Raw genomic sequence first — 23,911 nt, 5'->3', positions numbered from 1 at the left:
AAATTCCATGCAAGAGCTCCCCTAGTAAACGCTGAGTGACTGTAAGAGATAATAATGATAATACTGCGTTTATCTTCATAAACAAGGCACGTATAGTTGGCTTTCTGGCTGTAGGCTCAAAACTCTATCCTTTCTGTATTGAGCATCAAATATTGCGCTTGATCATAAAGTATGTGAAAAGTATGTATGTCAGCCCTTAAGGACCAATAAAGGAAAATATGAAGTTCGGTTATAGCGATAGATCTGTCAAGAAATCTAGCAACGTTCTTTGGGCGTGAATACTTGATTTTGTTGGTTAGAAAACTGCCAGGGAACACCCTGCTGCCACTCCTCAATTTGAATCGCCCGGGTCAAAACTGAGGCCATGACATAATCCCCACGTCACCCCCTCTGCAGCTACCATCGAATCAACCTCTGTCAACTGTCCTCGGTGGAGTTCCGCGAACCACCTGCCTTCCGCATCGGCCCGGCATCCTCCCGGTGCCCTGACGTCACGCCCCGCTTCACATAAGAGAAGTACTATATCCACGACAGGTTGCGCGAAGGCTCTGTCCTCGGTGCAAATAATGAATTCGTTATTACAAAAGCCTAATATTTTAGTCTAGCTGGAGATTTACAATTTCCTTTAGTGTCCCTTGAAACACGATTTTGATCGTTTACCGAAAAAAAAAAAATCACGGACTCACACACCGAAATTGGCACTCTTTGGCCATCCTTGGCCCTTGCGCCAAAAAACCCCATACATCATCACCATCACAACACCGAAATGATATAAAAGTATTACCTTTATTTTCACGTAAGCGTTGTGTAGCGCAGTTACGTCAGAAACATATGTACTGCAGCAAAACTCATTTCTAGCGTGAAACGTGAAGCGGGTCACCGACATTGTTCGGCAGTCAATGCAGGAGCACGTTATAAGCATATGCCTAGAAATTAAACTTGCATGCGCCATTATGGCGGCATACTTGAAAGAGATTGATTTTGAGTTGCAATTCAGCTTCTAAAGCAGGTTACATAAGGGATGCACTAGATGAAGGATTGCTACAGAAACACTTCACTGTCTGGGGCTGCTAATGGTGCACCAAAATCTTGACGTACGATTTGAAGTCGCATTGCGCTCGCATTAAAATACGGCCGTCGTTGTGAAAATTGAATCCGTTACCTTGTTCTCCGCATAGAAATGGCATTGTTGTTTAGCGACTATTACGGGACTGTGTAAAACTATTAGAACAGGGTTCAGTGATTAAAAGGCAACACTCGGACCGCGTGGCTACCGGTGCTTTTAGAGCCACAGTTGAGCGCTGGGAACACCAAGCTGGCTAATAGTGTTATACGATGAAGGTCACTCAGCGATCACTTAGTGCTCTGCGATGGAGCAAAATGTGCCGGCTACCTTGCGACCCGAGTATTGCATTTCATTCGCCCAGAACTGTACATCTCATTGACTGTAATGCACAAAATATTTCAGTGTGGTAAGAGCACTAGTTGAAAATGTGTCGGCCAAATATTAAGAAAATAACATCATCAATTATACCAACAGCTGTTAATCCCCATAACGAGAGAAACGCATATATTCTCTTTGATGGCAACGCCCCACCTCTTCCCCGAAAAAGAAAACGAAAAACCTTAAACAAAAATAAGAAATACAAAGAAATGGCAGCAAAAGACAACTTCTCTCGCGACGCAGAAAAAAAGATCAAGGTGAAATTTTAGCCGTCGACACGCCGAACACTTTCACACACAGCAATGCAGCATTGAACAAGGACACAATTCATTCTTCAAGGGTTCTCGCGGCGGCGACAATCCGTGCACGAAACACAGAGGCATGCACATAAACTTCTTAGGCGACCAAACGCGACAAATCGCACAAACACACGCTTGACGCTTAATCCACGACTCAACCGACGCTACTTGAACCGCGCCGGCTTATGGGGATCTCCACCTGTGGTTCGCTGGCCACCCCACACCGCTCCGGCCGACCTGTTGACGATGCACACGCACGACGTGGTCAGTTCCACCGTCTTGTTGGTCAACTCCGACGAGGTTTCCACCGCCGACGCGGTACGCCACGCGGAACGTGCTCCTCACCTCTTGACAGCGGTAGTCGCCCACGTCACTACAGCGACTGTCCGGGCAGTTGCACTTGGTGACGGGCAACTCCGAAGGGATCCGGGCCGGGTCCACGTCCGTGGTCATCGTGAAGGGGGCAGGTGGCACGGTCGCCGATGTTGGCCGATGTTGGGCTGGGCGTACAGACACCCAAAGCGGACGCCCGTGCAAGGCTGCCAAGACTGCGAATATGCAGGCGATGGTGGCGACTTCTGTATGCGGCATCTTTGAAGCTCACGCTTTACCGGCCAACTGAAGACGTCACTGTTCTTTGAGAAATTGAAAGCTAAGTGCGTTTCCTTCAAACTAAACAAAACACCTAATCGCAGCTTTCTCTTGTGCCTAAGCTTCACGCTCGCTTTAGAAATCTCAAAAGTTTGCCAAATTGTCAGGCTGCGAATGTATTGCGACTCGCGCCAGCGGTCGCTCGTAGAACGCGGTCACCCGAACCGAAAGATCCAACATAGAGGACTGCCAGTGGTCGTTGCCGGCCGCTGTGCTTTCGTAGGGCTGCAACACGTTTTACTTGCCTCACTATCGCAACAAGGGTAAGGGAACGGCAACATTACGTACGCCCGACCTTGGAGGAGTGGCTGACAGGACCGGTCGACGGCAGGGAAAAACAGCCGTCTCTGCTTTGACGGCGAAGGCGGTAGTTGAGTCGAAGGAGTCGGAGCCACCGTTGAGCAATCACGCGCGCTATGCATGTACCCTCCGCGTGGGCATCTTGTTTGGTTCTTGCCTTGTGGTTTCTTTCTCCACGTCTGGCAGCAGACACTGGGAAGGCTCACACGAAGTGACAATAGAACGGTACCATCAGCGTTAATAGCGTAAATACATTAGTTTATCAACCATGCGAGCTGTCGTGGGTTTACCCAGAAAAAAAAATGAAGGGCTTGCAATGCGGTTTGGCATAACAATGTGGTTTATTTTAAAACGACAATAAACGATATAGACTATGTCCCGCTGATACAAATGGGTGTGAGGTGGAGTTGTTATCTTGAGTTGCTAAACTTGCTGCTTCGAAATAAATGGAGACGTTCTTTCGTACCCCGGACACACGGTGAATTTTCAATTGAGGTCAATCTCGATCGGCCTACATTTCCGACTTTCTCAAAGAAAGAACGGCAACCCATCCAACTGGGTGAAGTGCGTGGTCAAAAGCTTACTCTAGGGACAAGAGGCACCCCGCAAGGTGCCGTCCTCTCACCCCTACTCTTCAATATCACCATGATGAACCTACCACAACAACGGAAACAGGATACAACACATCAAACATGCCATATACGCGGACGATGTTACCATCTGGACAAACAGCGGCTCGGATGGCGCGATAAACGACGCGTTGCAAATGTGCAAGAGTATGTCAGACACAACGGACTAACATGCTCCTTCACGAAATCCGAACTCCTAATCATTAGAAATAAAGCCAAAAAGACGCCAGACACTGACGCCCAACAACAGGCACCGATCAAAATTGTCTTGGAAAGCGACCCGGTTCCTCCGGTTCTGACCATTAGAGTGCTGGTCATGCTTATTCAACGCAACACGCAGAATACCGCGGCCCTCACAAAACTGCAGAACACCGCCAAGCAAATTTGTGGACTGCTCAGGCGAGTGGCCAACAGACACAGAAGAATGAAGGAGATGGACTTGTGTAGGTTGATTCAGGCATTCCTAATCATCCGCATGGTCTACTCCTTCCCCTATTATCATCTCAGGAAATCAGACAAAGCTAAAATAGAAGTTATAATTCGAGAAGCGTTCAAATGGGCACTAGGTTGCTTGTTTATACCAGCACCGAGAAGCTCCTCCAACTTGGAATGCACAACACCCTAGAGCAGCTGATCGAAGCACACAAACAGCACCAATAATACGGCTATCAGAAAAGATGACGGGACTACACATCCTGAGTAGAGTGAACATTAAACCCATATACACCACGGGAGGCAGAGCACCACTACCTCCCACAATCAGACATTACCTAATAATCAAGCCAATACCCAAAAACACCCTGGTGGGCAGGCACGATGGCAGGAGAAAAGCCAGGGCAGACAAACTACGCGAAAAGCACGAGCAAGACCAAACCGCGGTCTTCGTCGATGCCATCAACCAGGGAAACAACACATACACCCTGAGTGCCATGGACGGAAAATCTAGAATCGTAAATGTGGCCTCAACCAGAGCCGCATCAATCAAAGAGGCCGAACAAGTGGCCATAGCGCTGCCATCATGAACACAACTACCCATACTGTCCTGAGCGACTCTAAGAGCGCTATTCTCAGCTTTATGAGGGGTAGTGTGGGACTAAATACCGCCAAGATCTGAAAAACTTCACTCAGAAAGACAGAACAAAAACAATCTTGTCTGGGTCCCCGCTCACTCGTGAAATCCCGGCAACGAGGAAGCGCATAAAGTGGCCCGAGGGTTAACAAACCGGGTCGCGCTCTCCTTGGAACCAGACACCCCGATGGGAGAGGTAGTGACTTCCTACAGCGAACTCACCAACAAAGAGAACAGGAGAATATACCCAATACCACACAGTAACCTTACGAGAGCGCAGGCCACTATCCTCCGCCGAATTCAAACTAACAGCCTTATCACTCCTCATCGCTTACCGATCTTCACAGATGGGGAGGTTGGCGAAATATGCCAAAACTGCGACAAAAATGTCCATAACAAACCAAAGACACATCCTCTGGGAATGCGAGGATCTTCCCCCACCCAGAGAGTTTCTGCCAGCTCCCTCTGAAAAGACATCGGAGACCCTAATACGGTCTCCTGAAGAAAAGCTACAAAAAGGAATCGTTGCCTGGGCGGAAGAGGTCGCCGCAGACAAGCGGCCACCTACAACGCCCTGAAATTTTTCTTAATAAAGTTGTTTCCTCCTCCTCGATCGGGCTCTTCTTCGTCTTTCTAGGGTTTCACGTGCCAAAACCAGTTCCGATTATGAGGCACGCCGTAGTAGAGGGCTCTGGATTAATTTTTTACCACATGGGGTTCTTTAACGTGCACTACAAGGCAAGCAAGCACACGGGCGTTTTTGCCTTTCGCCTCCAGATCGGGATCGATTGCAGTGGAATGTTTAAAATATTACGTTGTTCCCGTTTGTGCTATGGCGGGAATCCAGTCTACTATGATGAACAGGAGTACCATCAGAATGTCTGCCACCGTATACCGATGTCACGGGGGCAATATTCCAGATCGGGCTCAATTCCAGTCGAATATTTCTCCCGTGACACCGGTATTATACAGTGGCCGACTTTTCTATGGTACACCCGCTCATAATAGTAGACTGAATTTCCGCCATAGCGGAAGCGGGAACAGCGTAATATTTTTTTGCAGCCGTTTGCGGTAAAAGCAAGCGCTGCCTTCTCTAAAGCTGAGCTGCCAGCCGTTAATTTCAGCATGCCTAGTTCAAGATAACCTACAGAAATGGGATATTCATAACGGTTCTTACAGTATAAATAAATTGCAAATGTTAACATTGGGAGTCGAATCCATAATTGATGTATCAAGTAGATAGGCTACAACTGCTCCACCTTAAAATCGTGGTTGTCGAGGAACTTTTTGACATGTTCTAAGCCCGACTGTCACGACCTTTTTTTTTTTTCCTTTCTTTTGTTTTGGATCTCGCCCTTGTTGATGGCCGATACCTCCCCTCCACTACTCTGCTAAAATTATACATAAATGTTCGGTGTCTGATAAACGTGGGGCCTGCAGTCTCTGCTAATAGTGCCTTTATTTTCAAAACTGCATGTGATTCCTGTGTTGGCCTTAGCGGAGGTCGAAGAGAAGTACGGCAGCGTGGACCGCATAAGTGATTGCATGGGCACACAACTCATTGATTTATAAGAATGAGTTGGTGGAGTGGTGCAAGTTGTTTACGTAGCATGGCCGTATATGTTAGGCGTGCAAGCAGTACGTCTGTTGCCCTGAGGCCGAAGCTCTGGGTGCTGTAGCACGCCAGGCATCACCCGTTTGTCGTCTTTATTCCTTACGCTACGAGAAAATGTAGTTCCACCGATTCAACATACGGTCAAATCTTATCGAAAACACGACACTTGACGCCACAGGAAGCGTGTATATGGACGGTGATCACGAATTTGTGCTCGGTAGGTCTCGTAGCAGCCCCTAGTCCATCGGCCATTGCAAGCAGAAGGTGCTCCGTGGCCGGCGCGCTGATTGGCTAGCGTCCACCGGCAAACGTTCGCGCATGGCTATGCTAAAATCCCCGCGTAATCTTTAAAAATAAAGATAGGTCAACTATGAACCTTAAACTTAAAAAGTGATAATAAATATTTGCCTTCTTTCCAGCTACGTCTTCTCCGGAGTAACGAAATTGAATCTCGAAGGTCGTGCTTTTGCAAACTACATGCTCCAGAAGCTTATGCCGATATCGGAGGCTACATCCAGTCAGTTAACCGCAGTACAGCGCTACCGTATTGTGACGTTTATGTCCAGTAAAATTATACTGGCTGTCATTCCTGTTATCCTCCCGTCTTTAGCTCTTTGGGCCAGGCGGTGGACAGTCGGGCTAGTTTCGGTATCGGCAATAAAGCGTCGCAATGACACTGGTAGCCAAAGGAAAATTCAGTAACTTTTGCATATGTGGCTCTATATTTTCAACCTACACAGCAATAAAGTAGAGTCATGCAATTATATGAAGAAATAAAATGTGTTGTTGGCTATTTTCTTTTTTAGCATGCTATATCTTGATTTAGTTGCTTCACATGTTGCGCCAATGGGCGGCACTATCGGTCTTATCGCTTCGGCTGCCATTCCGTTCGTCTCCTTCTGGCGCTTTTTGCACCTCAGCACACGTGCACGTCCTTGCCTTCTGTTGTGCGCTGCAACATTTTGTTTCTGCATCGGCCGGTGGCTCCAGCGATCTACGAAAACAGAAGAAAGGCCGCAAGACGTTTCCCTGAGGCTGTGTGGTTGACGAGCACGGGAAGGGACAACAGCGCCGCCTTTTTCCGCTTCCAAGAGAATGAAAGGTAAGCACGCTTTTTAAGCAGTTGCTATAGCGAATAGCCGCTAACCTTATCGAAACGGCTATAAGACGAAAGGAAGAGCATTCCGTACGCGGTATATTTCTGTGTGGTGTGTAAATACATAAGTTACCTATCTACAGCAGCTTCTGAGACGAGTGAGTGCTAGCTGAACCGCTGACGGAAATTGCGTTTCGTTATATCTCGGCGACTGCTGTTCGCTTTATGGAATAAACTGATAACTTTGCTGAAGATCCTTGAATACTTGCTGCATGGACTAAGGGGTTGAGTTAGAGACTTGCCGGTTCTTGGTTAGACATTGCAAGTCACCTAGAGCTGCACAAGGTGCGGAGACCAATTGAAGGTGCACTGCGCTAGTGCAGAAAGCACTGCAAGCGCCGTTTCCTTCGCCTTCCTGCTACGGCGCCGGGTGCATTTTACGTTGCCCCGCGAAATGTGTCGCGAAAAAAAAAATAATAAAACGCCTGCTGGTCTGTTCTTCTTTATCGAACATTCATCTGCGATGTGCGATGTTCGCGGTTGTTAAATGAGAACTAAGCAGGCGAGCAGTTTTTGTTCAGAACGAATGAATTTACCTTCGGGTCAAGTCGCGCTGGCGCGCAATGCGTACGAAGGTGCTTACGTCGGCGCTGAGCGAGCCGCGCGCTCCGGTGTTCCCGCAAGTCCCCCTGCGCAAAACAAATCGGTCTATAATAGGAAATGCACATATACCGCTGACCATTGGCTGAAAACTTTGGGAAGCTGAGACCTACGCTCTATTGTCAGTTGCAAAGCATATAAAGAAATGAAAACTTCGAAGGACTATCATATTTACAGAATCTCAAAGTGTCGTGAAAGCCTTGAAGTCATCCTGTAACCAGAAAAATCCTGTACTCATTGAGCTCTATTCTGTTCTGTGTCGAGCATATGCATCTAACCAGCCTGTCATTATATGCTGGGTGCCTGGGCATAGAGGCATCGAGGGCAATGTTCTTGCCGACTGAATGGCCGCATCAGTCACATCACCCGCATCAACCCTACAGCTGCTGGGCCTGTAACAGACTTGAAACCATTCCTGCGAATGCAACTGCGAAGACACTGGCAGCGCTTGTGGGACGTTGCAACAGATAAGCTTCACTTGATTAAACCACAGATAGGTTTCTGCCCCCCCCCCCCCACCCCCGTAACGAAAACACGACGAACTGACGTCCTATTCGGTCGTCTCAGAATAGGACACACGTACGGCACCCACAGTTTTTTCCTGACTGGTGATAAACCACCAACCTGTGGTAGATGTTGTGAGAGGCTGACCATCCTCCACGTCCTCTTGGAGTGTCGGGAAGCCGAAACCGAGAGAAGGACACATTTTCCTGTAGCATACCGCTACAATATCCCTCTTCATCCCATGATGTTTATTGGTGAAGAACTGCTTTTTAATGCCAAAGCAGTCCTCGATTTCTTGAATGATGTTGTGCTACATGTCATTAGCCCAATAAGTTCTTAGCGCATCATCTCTCCAGAGGATGTAGCTGTGATAGTTTATTATAGCACATGACTCCAGGCCGTTGTGTTTCAAGGGGTCAGTTTAGGCACTCGTGCTTCTGGCCCATTCTTGGATCTGTCATAATTTGTAAATCGTATCATTCCTTCGCAATGCATTCTACATGTTCATAGTGCACCTCATTAGCCATTGCCACAATCTTATTATCTATAGATTTTATGCACTTTACAGGAATTATGTTAGGCCCCTTTGCAGCCTCGTCTCATCTACGTCGTCAAACTCATTGCTCCACTGCAAACTTATTAACACTGGCATGGCGCTCTTTGGCCATAACTGGCCCTTGCGCCATTCAACAACAGACATTCATTCAATCACATAGACACCAGGGACAAAACAGGGGAAACTAAGTCTGTGTCCCCGTGTTGCCCTTGGTGTCTATGTTGCCTTCCTCTGATATCATTAATAAAATCGAGCCCCTCGGTTCCATGTCTTCTCCTTATATATATATATATATATATATATATATATATATATATATATATATATATATATATATATTGTGAGCAAAATATTAATCCTTCATCTTCTTCACCTGTACATAATCATCATCACTGTGCGCGTCGTCTTCGTTCAGCGCGTGGCTCAGCCAAATAAAGGCGACGAGACAACAGCTGTGCTGCTGCCTTACAAAGTGGTGGAGATTGCTTTCGATCCCCTAGACCTCTACGACGTCGAGTTCCACTGGAGCTTCGTTCGGGTCGCCGTTTGCTCCGCCTGTCCACTGCCATGACCCAAGTACCGCAACCCGGAGCCTCCGGCATCACCCCCGATGCCCCCAACCAGCCGCCTCCGTATGGACCGTTACCGCCCCGCAGCGTGACCCCACTACATTCTCTGGTCTCCCGCGCGACGACGTCGAGGACTGGCTGGAGAACTATGACCGGGTGAGTAAGTACAACCACTGGGACGACACTCAGAAACTTCGCCACGTCGCCTTCTACCTGTCCCATGTCGCGAAGACGTGGTTCTTTAACCATGAGAGGGCCTTGCCCGATTGGACCACCTTCCAGCACCAAGTCCGGAAGATTTTCGGAACGCCATCCATCCGTTCTGAAGTTTCAAAGCGGCAGCTCGATGCGCGCATGCAACAACCAGGGGAGACGTACACTTCGTACATTGAAGACGTCCTTTCCCTTTGCCGCCGCGTCGACGCGGCAATGAGCGAGACCGATCGCGTTCGACACATTTTAAAAGGCATTGGACACGTTGCGTTTAACGCACTAGCAGTTAAAAACCCCACCACCGTAGACGATGTCATCGCGACCTGCCAGCATCTGGATACCCTACAAGCCATCCGGTTACAGCCAGACGTCTGTGACACGCGACCTTCTTCGGATGCCGATTTGCGCACGTTGATTCGGGCTCTGATCCGCGAAGAGCTTCAAGCACAAGGCCTGTCGTGCTCTGCTGCTCCTCCAGCTCACTCTACGTCCACTGGGCTACGAGACATCATCAAAGACGAGCTGTCTTCCTTGGTTTCCGCTGTACGCCCTGACCCTCCGACACCACCAAATCCGCCACTCACGTACGCCCAAGTTGCTGCCATGCAGCCTTCCGTCGCTCAGCGTGCCCTTCCGGTTCCTCAGAACGACAGTCGCAGCCTTTACACCACGTGCACCTGTACCTGCATTTTACGCCCCCTGGCGCTCCTCCCGCCCAATCTGTTATTATTGTGGCATTCGAGGCCACATCTCGCGGTTTTGTCGAAAGCGCCAGCAGGACGAACGCCGCGGCTACGATGCTTACGAGAGGGATCTGGTGTCCTTTCCGAGCCAATACCAGCGCCGCCCTTCAACACGTTCCTTCTCCCCACCCGCTCCTCCCGACGCTCCTCGAAACTACCGTCCAGGACGCCGCCGCTCTCCTTCCCCTCTCCGACGCTCAACATCGCCTCTCCAGCCAGTCACCCATACCGACTACCACTCGGAAAACTAGATGGTGCAGTTTTTGGAGGGGAAGCTGCATCGCTCGGACAAACAACACCTCCTGAGAGCCCGGCCAATTTGTTATTAGTGTATGCTGAAGGTGTGCCTGTTCGAGCATTAGTTGATACGGGAGCCGCTATTTCTATTATTCATGCCGATTTGTGCTCTCGTCTACGCAAGGTCACTACACCTTACCATGGCACTCCTTTACGTAGCGCGAATAACCTTACGATACGGCCATCGGCACAGTGTACCGTTCGAGTTTTTATTGATGGGATTCGCCACCATATTCCGTTCGCAGTGCTGCCTTCCTGCGCTTATATGCTCATTCTTGGTTGGGACTTTCTTTCTGCCGCTGCCGCTTTCATCTCTTGCCGACAGCGCCTTGTCCACATGCGCGAGACCGATGACACCGACAAGGGGCCTCAGTCCCGCCACCGTCTGCGAACCGTAGCCGATTGTGTGGTCCCACCTGGCCACGAGCAACTTCTTGTGATTGCTTCCGACGTAATTGACAATGGCGATGTTCTAGTCACCCCATCAGCCCGTTGCCTCTCCAAAGGAATTGCACTAGCGTCGAGTCTCGTTCGATTCATCAACGGCACGGCCCTTCTCACAGTACTCAACGTCACAAATGAGCCAATTTTGCTTCCCAAAGGTGCTGTCGTGGTTTGCGGTGTGGACACACAGCCTGTCTCGGTGATGGCTTCGAGTACTGTTACTGCAGAACCACGTCCACCTGAAGCTGCTGCTCCTGCTACTGCTCTCGCCAGCGCAATCAGTACGGATCTGACTCCGCAGCAAGCACATCAACTACTGGCCTTGTTGTCGAAACATAAATCTTCCTTCGACGTACACTCACCTCTCTTGGGACAGACTTCAGCGGCAACTCATCGCATACACGTCGATGGAAGTTCTATTGTCCGCCGTCGACCATATCGCGTTTCTTCCGCCGAACGCGAGATAATCGACAAGCACGTTGCCGACATGCTCGAGCGAAATATCATCCGCCCCTCCGCCAGCCCTTGGTCGTCACCCGTCGTTTTGGTGCGCAAGAAAGATGGCTCAGTGCGATTTTGTGTTGATTACCGTGCCTTGAACAAAATAACCCGAAAAGACGTATATCCTTTGCCTCGCATTGACGACGCCTTAGATTCATTGCAAGGCGCGGAATACTTTTCCAGTCTTGACTTACGCTCGGGTTATTGGCAAATTCCGATGCATGAGGCCGACAAGGAAAAAACTGCCTTTGCAACACCTGATGGACTGTACGAATTTAACGTCATGCCTTTTGGCCTCTGCAATGCACCAGCAACCTTCGAACGAATGATGGACACTGTTCTGCGGGGCCTTAAGTGGAAGTCTTGTTTGTGCTACCTTGACGACATAGTCATATTTTCTTCAACCTTCCAACTCCACTTGCAGCGCCTCGATGAAGTTCTGACGTGTCTCTCTGCTGCTGGTCTTCAGCTGAATACCAAAAAGTGCCACTTTGCCAGCAAGACTATTAAAGTACTGGGCCACCTCGTAAGCAAAGACGGCATTCGGCCTGACCCCGAAAAGATTACCGCCGTCCTCCGCTTTCCGAGGCCCCAACGCTCCAAAGAACTTCGCAGCTTTCTTGGCCTGGCTTCTTACTTCCGGCGCTTCATACGTGACTTCGCTACCATCGCGGCTCCGCTTCACCGACTCCTTCCCTCAGGAATTCCATACATATGGTCAGACGAGTGCCAAGCGGCTTTTGACACTTTAAAGCGTGCCCTCACGTCTGAGCCAGTGCTTTGTCATTTCGATGAGTCCGCACCCACTCTACTCCATACTGATGCCAGCGGCCATGGAATCGGCGCTGTTCTTTTGCAACGACAACGTTTTGAGGAACGCGTGGTCGCATACGCAAGTCGGACGCTAACATCGGCCGAGAAAAATTATACAATCACTGAGCAGGAGTGCCTCGCCGTTGTTTGGGCCATCCAAAAATTCCGACCGTATTTACACGGCCGCCACTTTACGGTCGTGACCGACCACCATGCCTTATGCTGGTTGTCGACGTTAAAGAATTTATCTGGCCGTTTAGGTCGCTGGATACTTCGTCTGCAAGAATATGACTTCGACGTCACGTACAAATCCGGCAAGAAACACAACGATGCAGATGCTCTCAGCCGCTGTCCGTTACCACCGCAGTCCGACGTTCCCGGCCAGCCTCCATCCGTCACCGAGCCTGTAAACGCGTCCTCTGCAGTTCTTTCACTCGCCGCTCTCAACGGTCTTCCTTCTTTCCACCCTGAGACGTTCGCGTCCCACCAACGCGACGACGCTTACTGCCACTCAATTATGGAACGCCTTCACGGCTCATCTCGTCCTCCTAACGCGCGAGCCCGTCGCCAGTTACAGAACTTCAAGTGTGAAAAATCAATCCTCTACCGGTATGTCTTCCACCCCGAAGGACAGCGTTGGGTTCCTGTCGCTCCTCGATCACTCAGGGAACAGATATTGAAGACATTTCATGATGATCCCACGGCTGGACATCTCGGCTTTCACAAGACCTATGAACGCATCCGCAGTCGTTTTTCCTGGCCTGGACTTGCCACCTGCGTAGCGAAATACGTCGCGTCTTGCTCGCTCTGCCAGCACCGCAAACGGCCCACTTCACCTCCGGCTGGACTGCTGCAACCTCTTCCCTGTCCTGACGCTCCATTCGCAGTCATCGGGATTGACCTCTACGGACCGCTGCCATTATCAGCTAGCGGCAAGAGATGGGTCGTCACTGCAGTTGACCACTTGACCAGGTACGCCGAAACAGCTGCGCTACCTTCAGGATCCGCGGAGGAGATTGCGACTTTCTTCCTGGAAGCCATCTTTCTACGACATGGAGCGCCACGCGTCCTTTTGAGTGACCGTGGCAAGGCGTTTCTGTCGAAGCTACTCGAGGACGTCCTCCGCACATGCAACACCATCCATAAGACGACTACCAGCTACCATCCTCAGACTAATGGCCTCACAGAGCGCTTCCATCGAACTCTCTCTGACATGATCTCCATGTACATCAACGCTGACCACACCAACTGGGATACCATCCTGCCATTCGTGACTTTTGCCTACAACACCGCTGCACAGCGCACTACTGGCTACTCACCATTCTTTCTAGTTTACGGGCGTCAACCGACCTCTCTCCTCGACGTCTCTTTTTTTGATGCCCCCGTGAAATCGTCGGCGTCATTGAGTGAGCAGTTAATATCTCGCCTTGCCGCGTGTCGCCATCGCGCCCGCCTCAACACCGAGGCAAGTCAACAGGATAGGAAGACTCGCTACGATGCATTTCACCGCGTCGTTCAGTTCAGCCCCGGCGATGAAGTGTTATTGTGGACACCCACTCGAGTTCCTGGCCTGTGCGACAAGTTTCAGTCGCGTTTTATAGGGCCCTACACTGTTGTAGAGCAAACTTCGCCAGTGAACTACCGCGTCACTCCCGTTGTCACGCCTTCCGATGGCCGCTACCGTGGCACAGAAATTGTCCACGTTTCGCGCCTAAAGCCCTTCCAACGACGTACCGCACCGCTATAACCAGCGGCCAGGTTGGCCGCTTTCGCGCGAGGGGGTAATTAGTGTGAGCAAAATATTAATCCTTCATCTTCTTCACCTGTACATAATCATCATCACTGTGCGCGTCGTCTTCGTTCAGCGCGTGGCTCAGCCAAATAAAGGCGACGAGACAACAGCTGTGCTGCTGCCTTACAATATATATATATATATATATATATATATATATATATTCTAGCATTACCATCTCGAATTATATAGTGCGAGATTATTTGTACAACAACGCTTGAGCTAGCAAATATTCTATATATGGGACCATTTCTTCTTGGACAATGTTGGGGTGCCAGCCACTCATAAAATAAATTAAAATAAAAAAATATTTATTTACTGATGATCAGATAGGCTAAAGATACACATATGTGAAGGACACGATACCAATGTGAACAAAATGCTCCCGTAAGGTCCATGCGCAGTATTATACGAATAAGACATAATATAAAAATATGTGCAATAACTTACGCTAGTGAATATGGAAGAAAAATAGCATAAATACACAAATTGCCCAACAAACTGGCACTTTAGACATCGAGGTAAAGAACATCACAATGGTGCAGTGTTAAACAAGCGCTCTATAGTTTAAAAATGTAGCCGTTCAAAATATAGTTTTCTTAATGACTTCTTGGACATAGGAAGAGGTGGATATGTGTTCATCTGATATGGAAGACTGTTCTGTATGCTAATAGCTGGAAAGCAAGATGTCATTTTGCCATAGATAGCATCAGATATGGACAGGAAGTAAATTTTTTGAGCCTTATTGCGGAGTTTTTCAAAACATTAAGGTCGATAAAGCTTTATGAGAGCTAGAGGCTAGCGTGTAAAGCATGATTAGCTGTGGTAAAAGAAAGTAATTATTCAGCGACGAAATTGTATTTCTATCACATCTTATTAATGCTACATTCTGAATCGGCACTGCTATAATGCATAGAGCCTGATTTTGCCTGTGTTGAGCAGCGAAAATATGACATACGTTAATATGCGTTATTGCAAGAAATGTACGCCAATGCTGAAGAGACTCTGAATAAACGACAAGCTTATTGTTCTTGTCCAAGTCATTTCGTTTTTTTTTTCTGTCTTGTAGACAAAGAAAATCTAAATCAAGAAATATGAATCGAGGTATTGTGCGACATGCGGACAGAACAGAGACGACTTAAATCTCATCAGCTTATGGGGTCTTCTCCCATACATTGAGAAACACTTTTGATGAGAAGTGAGCAAAAGTTTTCAAGCACTTCGTCTAGATTCCTAAATTCGATGAGGCTGTGCCGAGTATGTCGCCGCTGCAGAAAGTGTGAATTTTTCTGTCTGAAGTGCGAAGGTCATGTTGCATGAATGGTCATGTCGTGTTGTATGAATGGTCATGTTGCTTGAATGGCGGTGGGTGTCTTGTTAAATTTGGAGAGCCTAGCTGACGGTAGTCCAGATGAAATGACGAGTCTTAAGTTGACACGAGCCGTGCACGTCGTGAATACACGATACATGAAATTTACACTCCTCAGCTGCATCACACAAAAGTATATATCGTTGACACTAGTAATTTGCGGGGCGAGAGAGGCAGTGAATTCACATGAACTGTCATGGTTGTGTCGAAGGCTCGTAGCGTCAAAGTGCTTAACAGATCATTTGTTATGAGATAAGGAACACTTGAGATCGGCAAGTGAAAGCAGATCCACGAATACTGAGAAGGTACAAAAACTATAAGAAAAGACAAGAGCCATAGCTATGCTTAGATGCACTGATTTGGTTCAGTGGCAACACGGTATACCCTGATATTCGTATGTCGAGCTTTAGTTTATTTCTCTATAAATATAAGACCCACTTCTTTTTTTCCTTCTTCAAGGCATGGGCGTTTCAATACAGAATTTTTTTTTGTACACTGTCAATTAGTATTTCTCATACATATCGCCTCATTCGAAGTGGGATCCGCCTGACTCCGGCACAGTTCACCATCTTTCGGGTGCCAACGTGTTGCGCTCTCGCTTTGTCCCGACCACGAGTGAACGCCTGGGATGGATCATTGCTGCTCCATTTATCGGACCCATGTGGGGTCCCGCGAGGAGTTCTCACGTTTCATTGCGCCATTGGGTTTCGGGAGGACCATTCACTAGCGCCCATACCCAGTATATCTAATATGGGAATTTAGAATTCCCGCCCGGTGCGTTTCTTGAACAGGTCGTCTGAGTTTTGTATTGCTTGTAAGAAAGCGCGAAATGTATAGCTTTTCTTTGGAAATTCAGGCTGTGAGGTGAACAGAATCTCTGAGTCCTCAAGGAGAAACAGGGCAGAAATTTGCTTCCCCAATCTGCCTCAGAATGGCAGCACAATCTTCTTTCCAGTGGGAATGGTTAGCACATTATATCTAGACATTGCTGATTTTTGAATGAAGTGTAAGCGCTGCCATTACTTTCATGGTGCCTCATTTTAGCTTTGTGATGATTTCGTTGGCAGTAATGTGGCAAAATCGTGGTTCACATGCATCGCATGTATTGCTCAGACAAAATAAAAACTCAGCTGTTTTGCAAAGCGAGGTCTGTCGCTTGGCAAATGCACATAAATATCCGCTAGCACTTCAATAGCTCAGCAGCAGCCGTGACAAAGCAACAAGAGAAAGAAGACGAAACGGAAATAAAGTCATTACCAAGCATCAGATAAAAGGACTGTGGCTTAATTAGATGTTCGCTTGGCTGCAACTGCTGTTGGTAATCATGGCGCACGGCGCTTTCTTAAACAACTCCAGGAATGAGGCCTGCTGGCTACACGTAATATACATCAGCGTCGACGAGCACCATTCATCACCAGGCGACTTGTCCATCGGCACCCCTGAAGGTGCAGGTAGGCTCCGGGAAATGCCAAATCACCAGGGGCCGCCGAAGAGGGCACTTAGCACTAACCTGCAAATACAAGGCCAATGAATTAAGGTTTTGTTGGCGTGGCCGCGACTGCTGCTGCAAATGATAACGATTATAGCGGCCAGTGACCTGACCGGTCGCATATATCCCCTGTAGAAGAGCGTTATCAATCAGGTCATCAATTTGTTTACTTCTATCAAGTTCGAATCTTATCCATCCTCGTGTTTATTAAGGCCGCTTTACCGCTGAGAATGGGCGACCAATCTAATATGAAAGGTGTGTCGATGGCAGAGGTAATAACGAAAAAGAGAAAAAAGTATTTAAAATAACCCTTGAAAAAGGTTTCAAGTTTCGCCTTGATGGTCAGAACTAAGCAATTAATAATTGCCCACATACAAACAAAACTACTTCGAAATACATGACGCCACACTGACGAACCGGCGGTTAAATTTAGGCGTGAAATTCAAGAAATCATAGATTGATCTTTGGTTTATCTTCAAATAGTCATTCTGTTAGCTGTGTAACAATAAAAATAGACTTCTCAAAAAATACTTTATCAATCTCAAAAAATAATAATTTGTCACTGTAAACTTATCTAGCGCTTCTCAACAATGGCGCTTTAACGGGCACTCAAAGCTCGGCAATCAAGCCGCTCTGCAGTGCTCCAACAAATGCAGTGTATTCACCGTAGCTGGTTCTCAAAACCGTGAATTTGGGCTCAGCACAACAACACCGTAGCCGCTGAGTAACGAGGCCGGGAAAATAAGTCTTTTTGTCGAATTTATCATGGTTGCTCGTTGCTCCATAATTATCTTTGTTGTGATAATTTTAGGGGGGTGCTTTTTTCGAGTATACCAAGCGATATATGAAAGCAGATAGCTATTGTGGTCATTACTCTGAAACATTAGGCGCACCTATAAGTAACACTGACGAGATTTAAAGGATCCAGGTGTTGTATTAACCAAACTGACTGACTTCGAATGTTCACTGGGAAGCGACAGCAAAACTTTGTTATACAGCTTAACCTCAAATTGCCGAGTTTGAGTTGATCCAGGCATTTCTTGTTAAAGGGACACTAAAGTAAAACTGAATCAGTAGAGGTAAGTAAGGTATCCTTGAAGGCTTCCCTCTCGATGATTTCGCGGTAACCGGTCAATCTTTACAAGAGAAAAATTACAGTCAAATTGTCATCTTGGAATTACGCTCCAACACCCCAATACCGGTATACGTCAGGGTGAAGTCACGCTTAGCAAAGGCTTTCTTTTTATTTTTCCCCATTTAGACCGTTGGTTGGAGTAAAAGTTCTCAAAACTTCACAAGTTCAGTCTTTGGATCTTCGAGCACCAGACGTAATCCATTGTTTTTGCCGATAAACACTTAACTAGGCCGCAGCACAGAGCGTCCAATTTTATTTGGTCATGGCGAGATATCGCGCAAATTTCAAGGCGGCGGAGCCAACCGTATATCTTTGTAGCGTCTGTTCTAGCGTACAAAACGTCTGCTCGCGGTAAGAGTGAAAATTTTTTGCCAATGTGGAAGGGGGAATTTACTAAACAAGCTAAAACATTAACAGTCCAGGGAAGTCGCACTGTGACAATTTCAAAGTGCCGTCCGTATCAGCTTCATTTGTTTTTGCGTCTTTTTTCGCTCACCTCCTCTCAAGGAACGAGTGCCTTTCCTGCTTTTGTAGAAGCGTGATTTGCTCATACAGCTTAAGGTCTAGCTCGGGGACAACTTCCATACCGCTATTAAAAAAAATAACCGCAGAAACAAGTTTGTGCAACGTCCCCTGTACTAATTTGGATGAAGTTTGTTGCTTTTGGGAGTCGAAGTTTGATTATAGTGAGTGCATTAAACAGAATGTTGCTTTACGGCTCGAATGTTTTGAGGGTAGATTGCCACAAATTGCTATGTTTCAAACTTATAGAAGCACGAAGCTTGCACATTCCTAATTCTGCACCCAAAACTGGTGTCACAATTCGCAAAACAGCATGCGTTAGATCACCTACCGCGGATAAATTTTGTATAATAATTGCTAACATAAGAATTTCTGTCAATGTTCACGAGGGCTTTGAAAAAGTCCTCTTGCCATAATAATGGCGTATGCTTTAGTGCTGTATACTAAACGGATTTTGTTGGCTTTAGAAGTGTCATTAGGCGCAGTTTACAAAATTGTCGGACTATTCTCCATTGCCGAATTGCGGAGTTCTATATGTGAAAAGCTTGAAAAGCTTGCGGCCCTTTATACGCAATGCCTCACAACTTCATGTGTACCAGAGAGCTGGAAGAAGGCCAACATTATAATAATCCATAAGAAGGGAGACCTTAAAGAACTGAAGAATTATAGACCCATTAGCTTGCTTTCAGTATTGTATAAAATATTCACCACGATAATTTCCAATAGAATCAGGGCAACACTTGACTTCAGCCAACCAAGAGAACAGGCTGGCTTCAGGAAGGGATATTCTACGATGGATCATATCCATGCCAAAAGTCAGGTAATCGAGAAATCTGCGGAGTACAATCAACCTCTCTACATGGCTTTCATAGATTATGAAAAGGTATTTGATTCAGTAGAGATACCAGCAGTCATAGAGGCATTGCGTAATCAAGGAGTACAGGAGGCATACGTGACTATCTTAGCAAACATCTACAAGGATTCCACAGCTACCTTGGTTCTCCACAAGAAAAGAAGAAAGTTACCTCTCAAGAAAGGGGTCAGGCAAGGAGACACAATCTCTCCAATGCTATTCACTGCATGCTTAGAAGTATTCAAGCTCTTAGACTGGGAAGGCTTAGGAGTGAGGATCAACGGCGAATTTCTCAGCAACCTTCGGTTTGCAGATGACATTGTCCTATTCAGCAACAATGGAGACGAATTACAACAAATGATTGAGGACCTTAATCGAGAAAGTGTAAGAATTGGGTTGAAGATGAATATGCAGAAGACAAAGATAATGTTCAATAGCCTGGCAGGGGAACAAGAATTCAGGATCGCCAGTCAGCCTCTAGAGTCTTTAAAGGAGTACGTGTATCTAGGTCAATTATTCACAGGGGACCCTGATCACGAGAAAGAAATTTACAGAAGAATAAAATTGGGTTGGAGTGCATACGGCAGGCATTACCAAATCCTGACTGGGAGCTTACCACTGTCGTTGAAAAGAAAAGTGTACAATCATTGCATTCTACCGGTGCTAACATATGGGGCAGAAACTTGGAGGTTAACAAAGAAGCTCGAGAACAAGTTAAGGACTGCACAAAGAGCGATGGAACGAAAAATCTTAGGACTAACGTTAAGAGACAGGAAGAGAGCGGTGTGGATCAGAGAACAAACGGGGGTAGCCGATATTCTAGTTGACATTAAGCGGATGAAATGGAGCTGGGCAGGCCATGTAATGCGTAGGATGGATAACCGGTGGACCATTAGGGTTACAGAATGGATACCAAGAGAAGGGAAGCGCAATCGAGGTCTGCAGAAAACCAGATGGGATGATGAAGTTAGGAAATTTGCAGGCGAGAGTTGGAATACGCTAACGCAAGACAGGGGTAATTGGAGATCGCAGGGAGAGGCCTTCGTCCTGCAGTGGACATAAAATATAGGCTGATGATGATGATGATGATGATGATGATGATGATGATATGTTAAAGTATCAGTTCTTCTTTATTTACCAATTTCCAAGAATTTTTATAAATATATTGACGTAAATCTTAATGTTGCTTCTTACAGTCATTATATTTCGACATTTGAATGCAAGCAACCTCATCAAATTCGGTGTAGCGGTGGCCGAGATAAACAATTTTTTTCTTACTCATGTATTTAGATAGGAGCGCCGGAGCTAAACCTTCCTCTCGCATCAGATACATCTCTGCAAGCCTTCCCGATTACTTCTCGGTAGTCTGTCCGGGTTCGCACGCGCAAAGCAGCCGTTATCCTAGAATATTTCATGACAGCTAGACCATCTTGCGAAGAACGTCCTATATATATTGTTACGTTACCTTTTTGGCTATTTCTTTCTCAGTGTTGTGAAGTTTTACTTGCGTGCCATAGTATGAAAGGTACAGGAGCTTGCTGCTCGCTTTCTTAAGGATTGCTTTGTGATTTCCTTTCGCATATTTCAGTTTCGACAATTGCAGAATTGTGATTCAGTTGTCGAATAAAGAAATCAAAAACGAAACAAAATTGTCACGCAGGAGCTCCCTGTGAAAACTGCTGAGTGATGTAAGAGATAATAATCGATAATACTGCGTTTATCTTCATAAACAAGGCACGTATAGTTGGCTTTCTTGGCTGTATGGCTCAAAACTCTATCGTTTCTATATTGTGCATGAAATATTGCGCTTGACTCATACAGTATGTGAAAAGTATGTATGTCAGCCCTTAAGGGACAATAAAGGAAAATATGAAGTTGGGTTAATGCGATAGATCTGGTCAAGAAATCTAGCATCGTTCTTTGGGCGCAATATCGGATCTTGTTGGTTAAAAAACTGCCCGGGAACGCCCTGCTACTGCTCCTCAATTTGAATCGCCCGCGCCAAAACTGAGGCCATGATGTAATCCGCACGTCACCTCCTCTGCCGCTATCTGCGAATCAACCTCTGTCAACTCTCCTCGGTGGAGTTCCGCGAACCACCTGCCTTCCGCATCGGCCCGGCATCCTCCCGGTGCCCTGACGTCACGCCCCGCTTCACATGAGAGAGGTACTATATCCTCGATAGGTGGCGCGAAAGCTCTGTCCTCGGTGCGAATAATGAATTCGTTATTACAGCAAGCTTATTATTTTAGTATAGCTGGAGATTTACATTTTCCTTTAGTGTCCCTTGAAACACGATTTTGATCGTTTACGGACGCAAAAAATCACGGACTCACACACCGAAGGGACATAAAGTTATCCACTTTATTTTCGCGTAAGCTTTCTGTAGCGTAGTTACGTCAGAAACATATGTACTGCAGCAAAACTTGTTTCTGGCGTGGAACGTGAAGCGGGTCACCGACTTTGTTTAGCAGTCAATGCAGGAGCATGTTACAAGCATATGCCTAAAAATTTAACTTGTATGCGGCATTATGGCGGAATACTTGAAAGAGATTGATTTTGAGTTCGCAATTCAGCTTCCAAAGCAGGTTACATAAGGGATGCACTAGATGAAGGATTGCTACAGAAACACTCCACTGTCTGGGGCTGCTAACGGTGCACGAAAATCTTGGCGTACGATTTGATGTCGCATTGCGTTTGCATGAAAATACGACCGTCGTTGTGAAATTTGAATCCGTAACCTTGTCCTCCGCATGAAAATGTAATGGCTGTTTAGCGACTATTACGGGACTGTGTGAAACCATTAGAACAGCGTTCAGTGATTGAAAGGCGACACTCGGACCGCGTGGCTGCCGGTGCTTTTTGAGCCACAGCTGAGCGCTGGGAACACCAAGCTGACTAATAGTGGTATACGATGAAGGCGAAGAATTCACTCGGCGATCACTTAGTGTTCTGCATGGAGCATAAAGTGTCCGCCACCTTGCGGTCCCAGTATAGCGTTTCATTCGCCCAGAACTGTACATATCATTGATTGTGCTGCGCGAAATATCTGCGCGCACTACTTGCAAACACGTGGGCCAAATATTAAGAAAATAATATCATCAAATACACCAACAGAGTCGCGGAGACATTGCTGTTTATCCCCATAACGAGGAAAACGCATCTATTCTCTTTGATTCCAACCCCGCATCTCTTCCCGGAAAAAAAAATAAAAAGCTAAAATAAACGTAAGAAATATAAAGAAATGGCAGCAAAAGACAACTTCTCTCGCAACATAGAAAAAAGGTCAAGGTAAAATTTTAGCCTTCGACTTGTCGATCACTTTCACACACAGCAATGCAGCATTGAACAAGGTCACAATTATTTCTTCAAAGGTTGCCACGGTGGCGACAATCCGTGCACGAAACACGGAGGCATGCACATAAACTTCTTAGCGACAAAAAGTGACAAATCGTAGAAACACACGCTTCGACGCTAAATCACGACTCAACCGACACTACTTGAACCGCGCCGGCTTATTGGGATCTCCACCTGCGGTTCGCTTGCCGCCCCACAGCGCTCCGGCCGACCTGTTGACGACGCACACGCACGACGTGGTCAGTTCCACCGTCTTGTTGGTCAACTCCGACGAGGTTCCACCGCCGACGCGGTACGCCACGCGGAACGTGCTCCTCACCTCTTGACAGCGGTAGTCGCCCACGTCACTACAGCGACTGCCCAGGCAGTTGCACTTGGTGACGGGCAACTCCGAAGGGATCCGGGCTGGGTCCACGTCCGTGATCATCGTGAAGGGGCAGGTGGCACGGTCGCCGATGTTGGACGACTGTGGGCTGGGCGTACAGATAACCAAAGCGGACGCCCCGTGCAAGGCTGCCAAGACTGCGAATATGCAGGCGATGGTGGCCAGTTCTGTATGCGGCATCTTTGAAGCTCACGCTTTATCGGCCAACCTGAAGACGTCACTGTTCTTTGAGAAATTGAAAGCTAAGTGCGTATCCTACAAACTAAACGAAAGGCGTAATCGCAGCTTTCTCTTCGGCCTAAGCTTCACGCTCGCTTTAGAAATCTCAAAAGTTTGCCAAATTGTCTTCATGCTGGGAATGTATTGCGACTCGCGCCAGCGGTCGCTCGTACAACGCGGTCAGCCGAACCGAAAGACCCAACATAGAGGACTGCTAGTGGTCGATGCCGGCTGCTGTGCTTTCGTAGGGCTGCAACACGTTTTACTTGCCTCACTATCGCAACAAGAGTAAGAGAGCGGCAACATTACGTACGCCCGACCTTGGAGGAGTGGCTGACAGGACCGGTCGACGGTAGGGAAAAACAGCCGTCTCTGCTTTGACGGCGA

At 47.3% G+C, this 23,911-nt stretch overlaps 1 protein-coding gene across 3 annotated transcripts in view; it reads right to left on the bottom strand.

Annotated features, from left to right (window-relative positions):
- The window catches only part of LOC125940981 (uncharacterized), a 508,491-nt gene extending 484,621 nt beyond the window's left edge, over nucleotides 1-23,870 (bottom strand). Inside the window, exons 1-2 of one of the 3 annotated variants that reach the window (XM_049657834.1) lie at nucleotides 23,133-23,870; nucleotides 1,886-1,980 (exon numbers count right to left, since the gene is read on the bottom strand). In XM_049657834.1, coding sequence (XP_049513791.1) covers nucleotides 1,908-1,980; nucleotides 23,133-23,485 — 426 coding nt within the window. In that variant the 5' untranslated portion in view covers nucleotides 23,486-23,870 and the 3' untranslated portion in view covers nucleotides 1,886-1,907. Of the gene's footprint in view, nucleotides 1-1,885; nucleotides 1,981-14,426; nucleotides 17,075-22,622 lie in introns of those variants that run through there. The other 2 variants (XM_049657835.1, XR_007464130.1) reach the window with 2 other exon arrangements.
- Between the last annotated feature and the right edge of the window lie 41 nt (nucleotides 23,871-23,911).

This window comes from Dermacentor silvarum, chromosome 10 (genome assembly GCF_013339745.2).
Source record: "Dermacentor silvarum isolate Dsil-2018 chromosome 10, BIME_Dsil_1.4, whole genome shotgun sequence".
In the NCBI taxonomy this organism is placed as follows: Eukaryota; Metazoa; Arthropoda; class Arachnida; order Ixodida; family Ixodidae; genus Dermacentor; species Dermacentor silvarum.
Note: the sequence above shows the minus strand (reverse complement) of the source record. Positions and strands in the feature narration are given on the sequence as shown.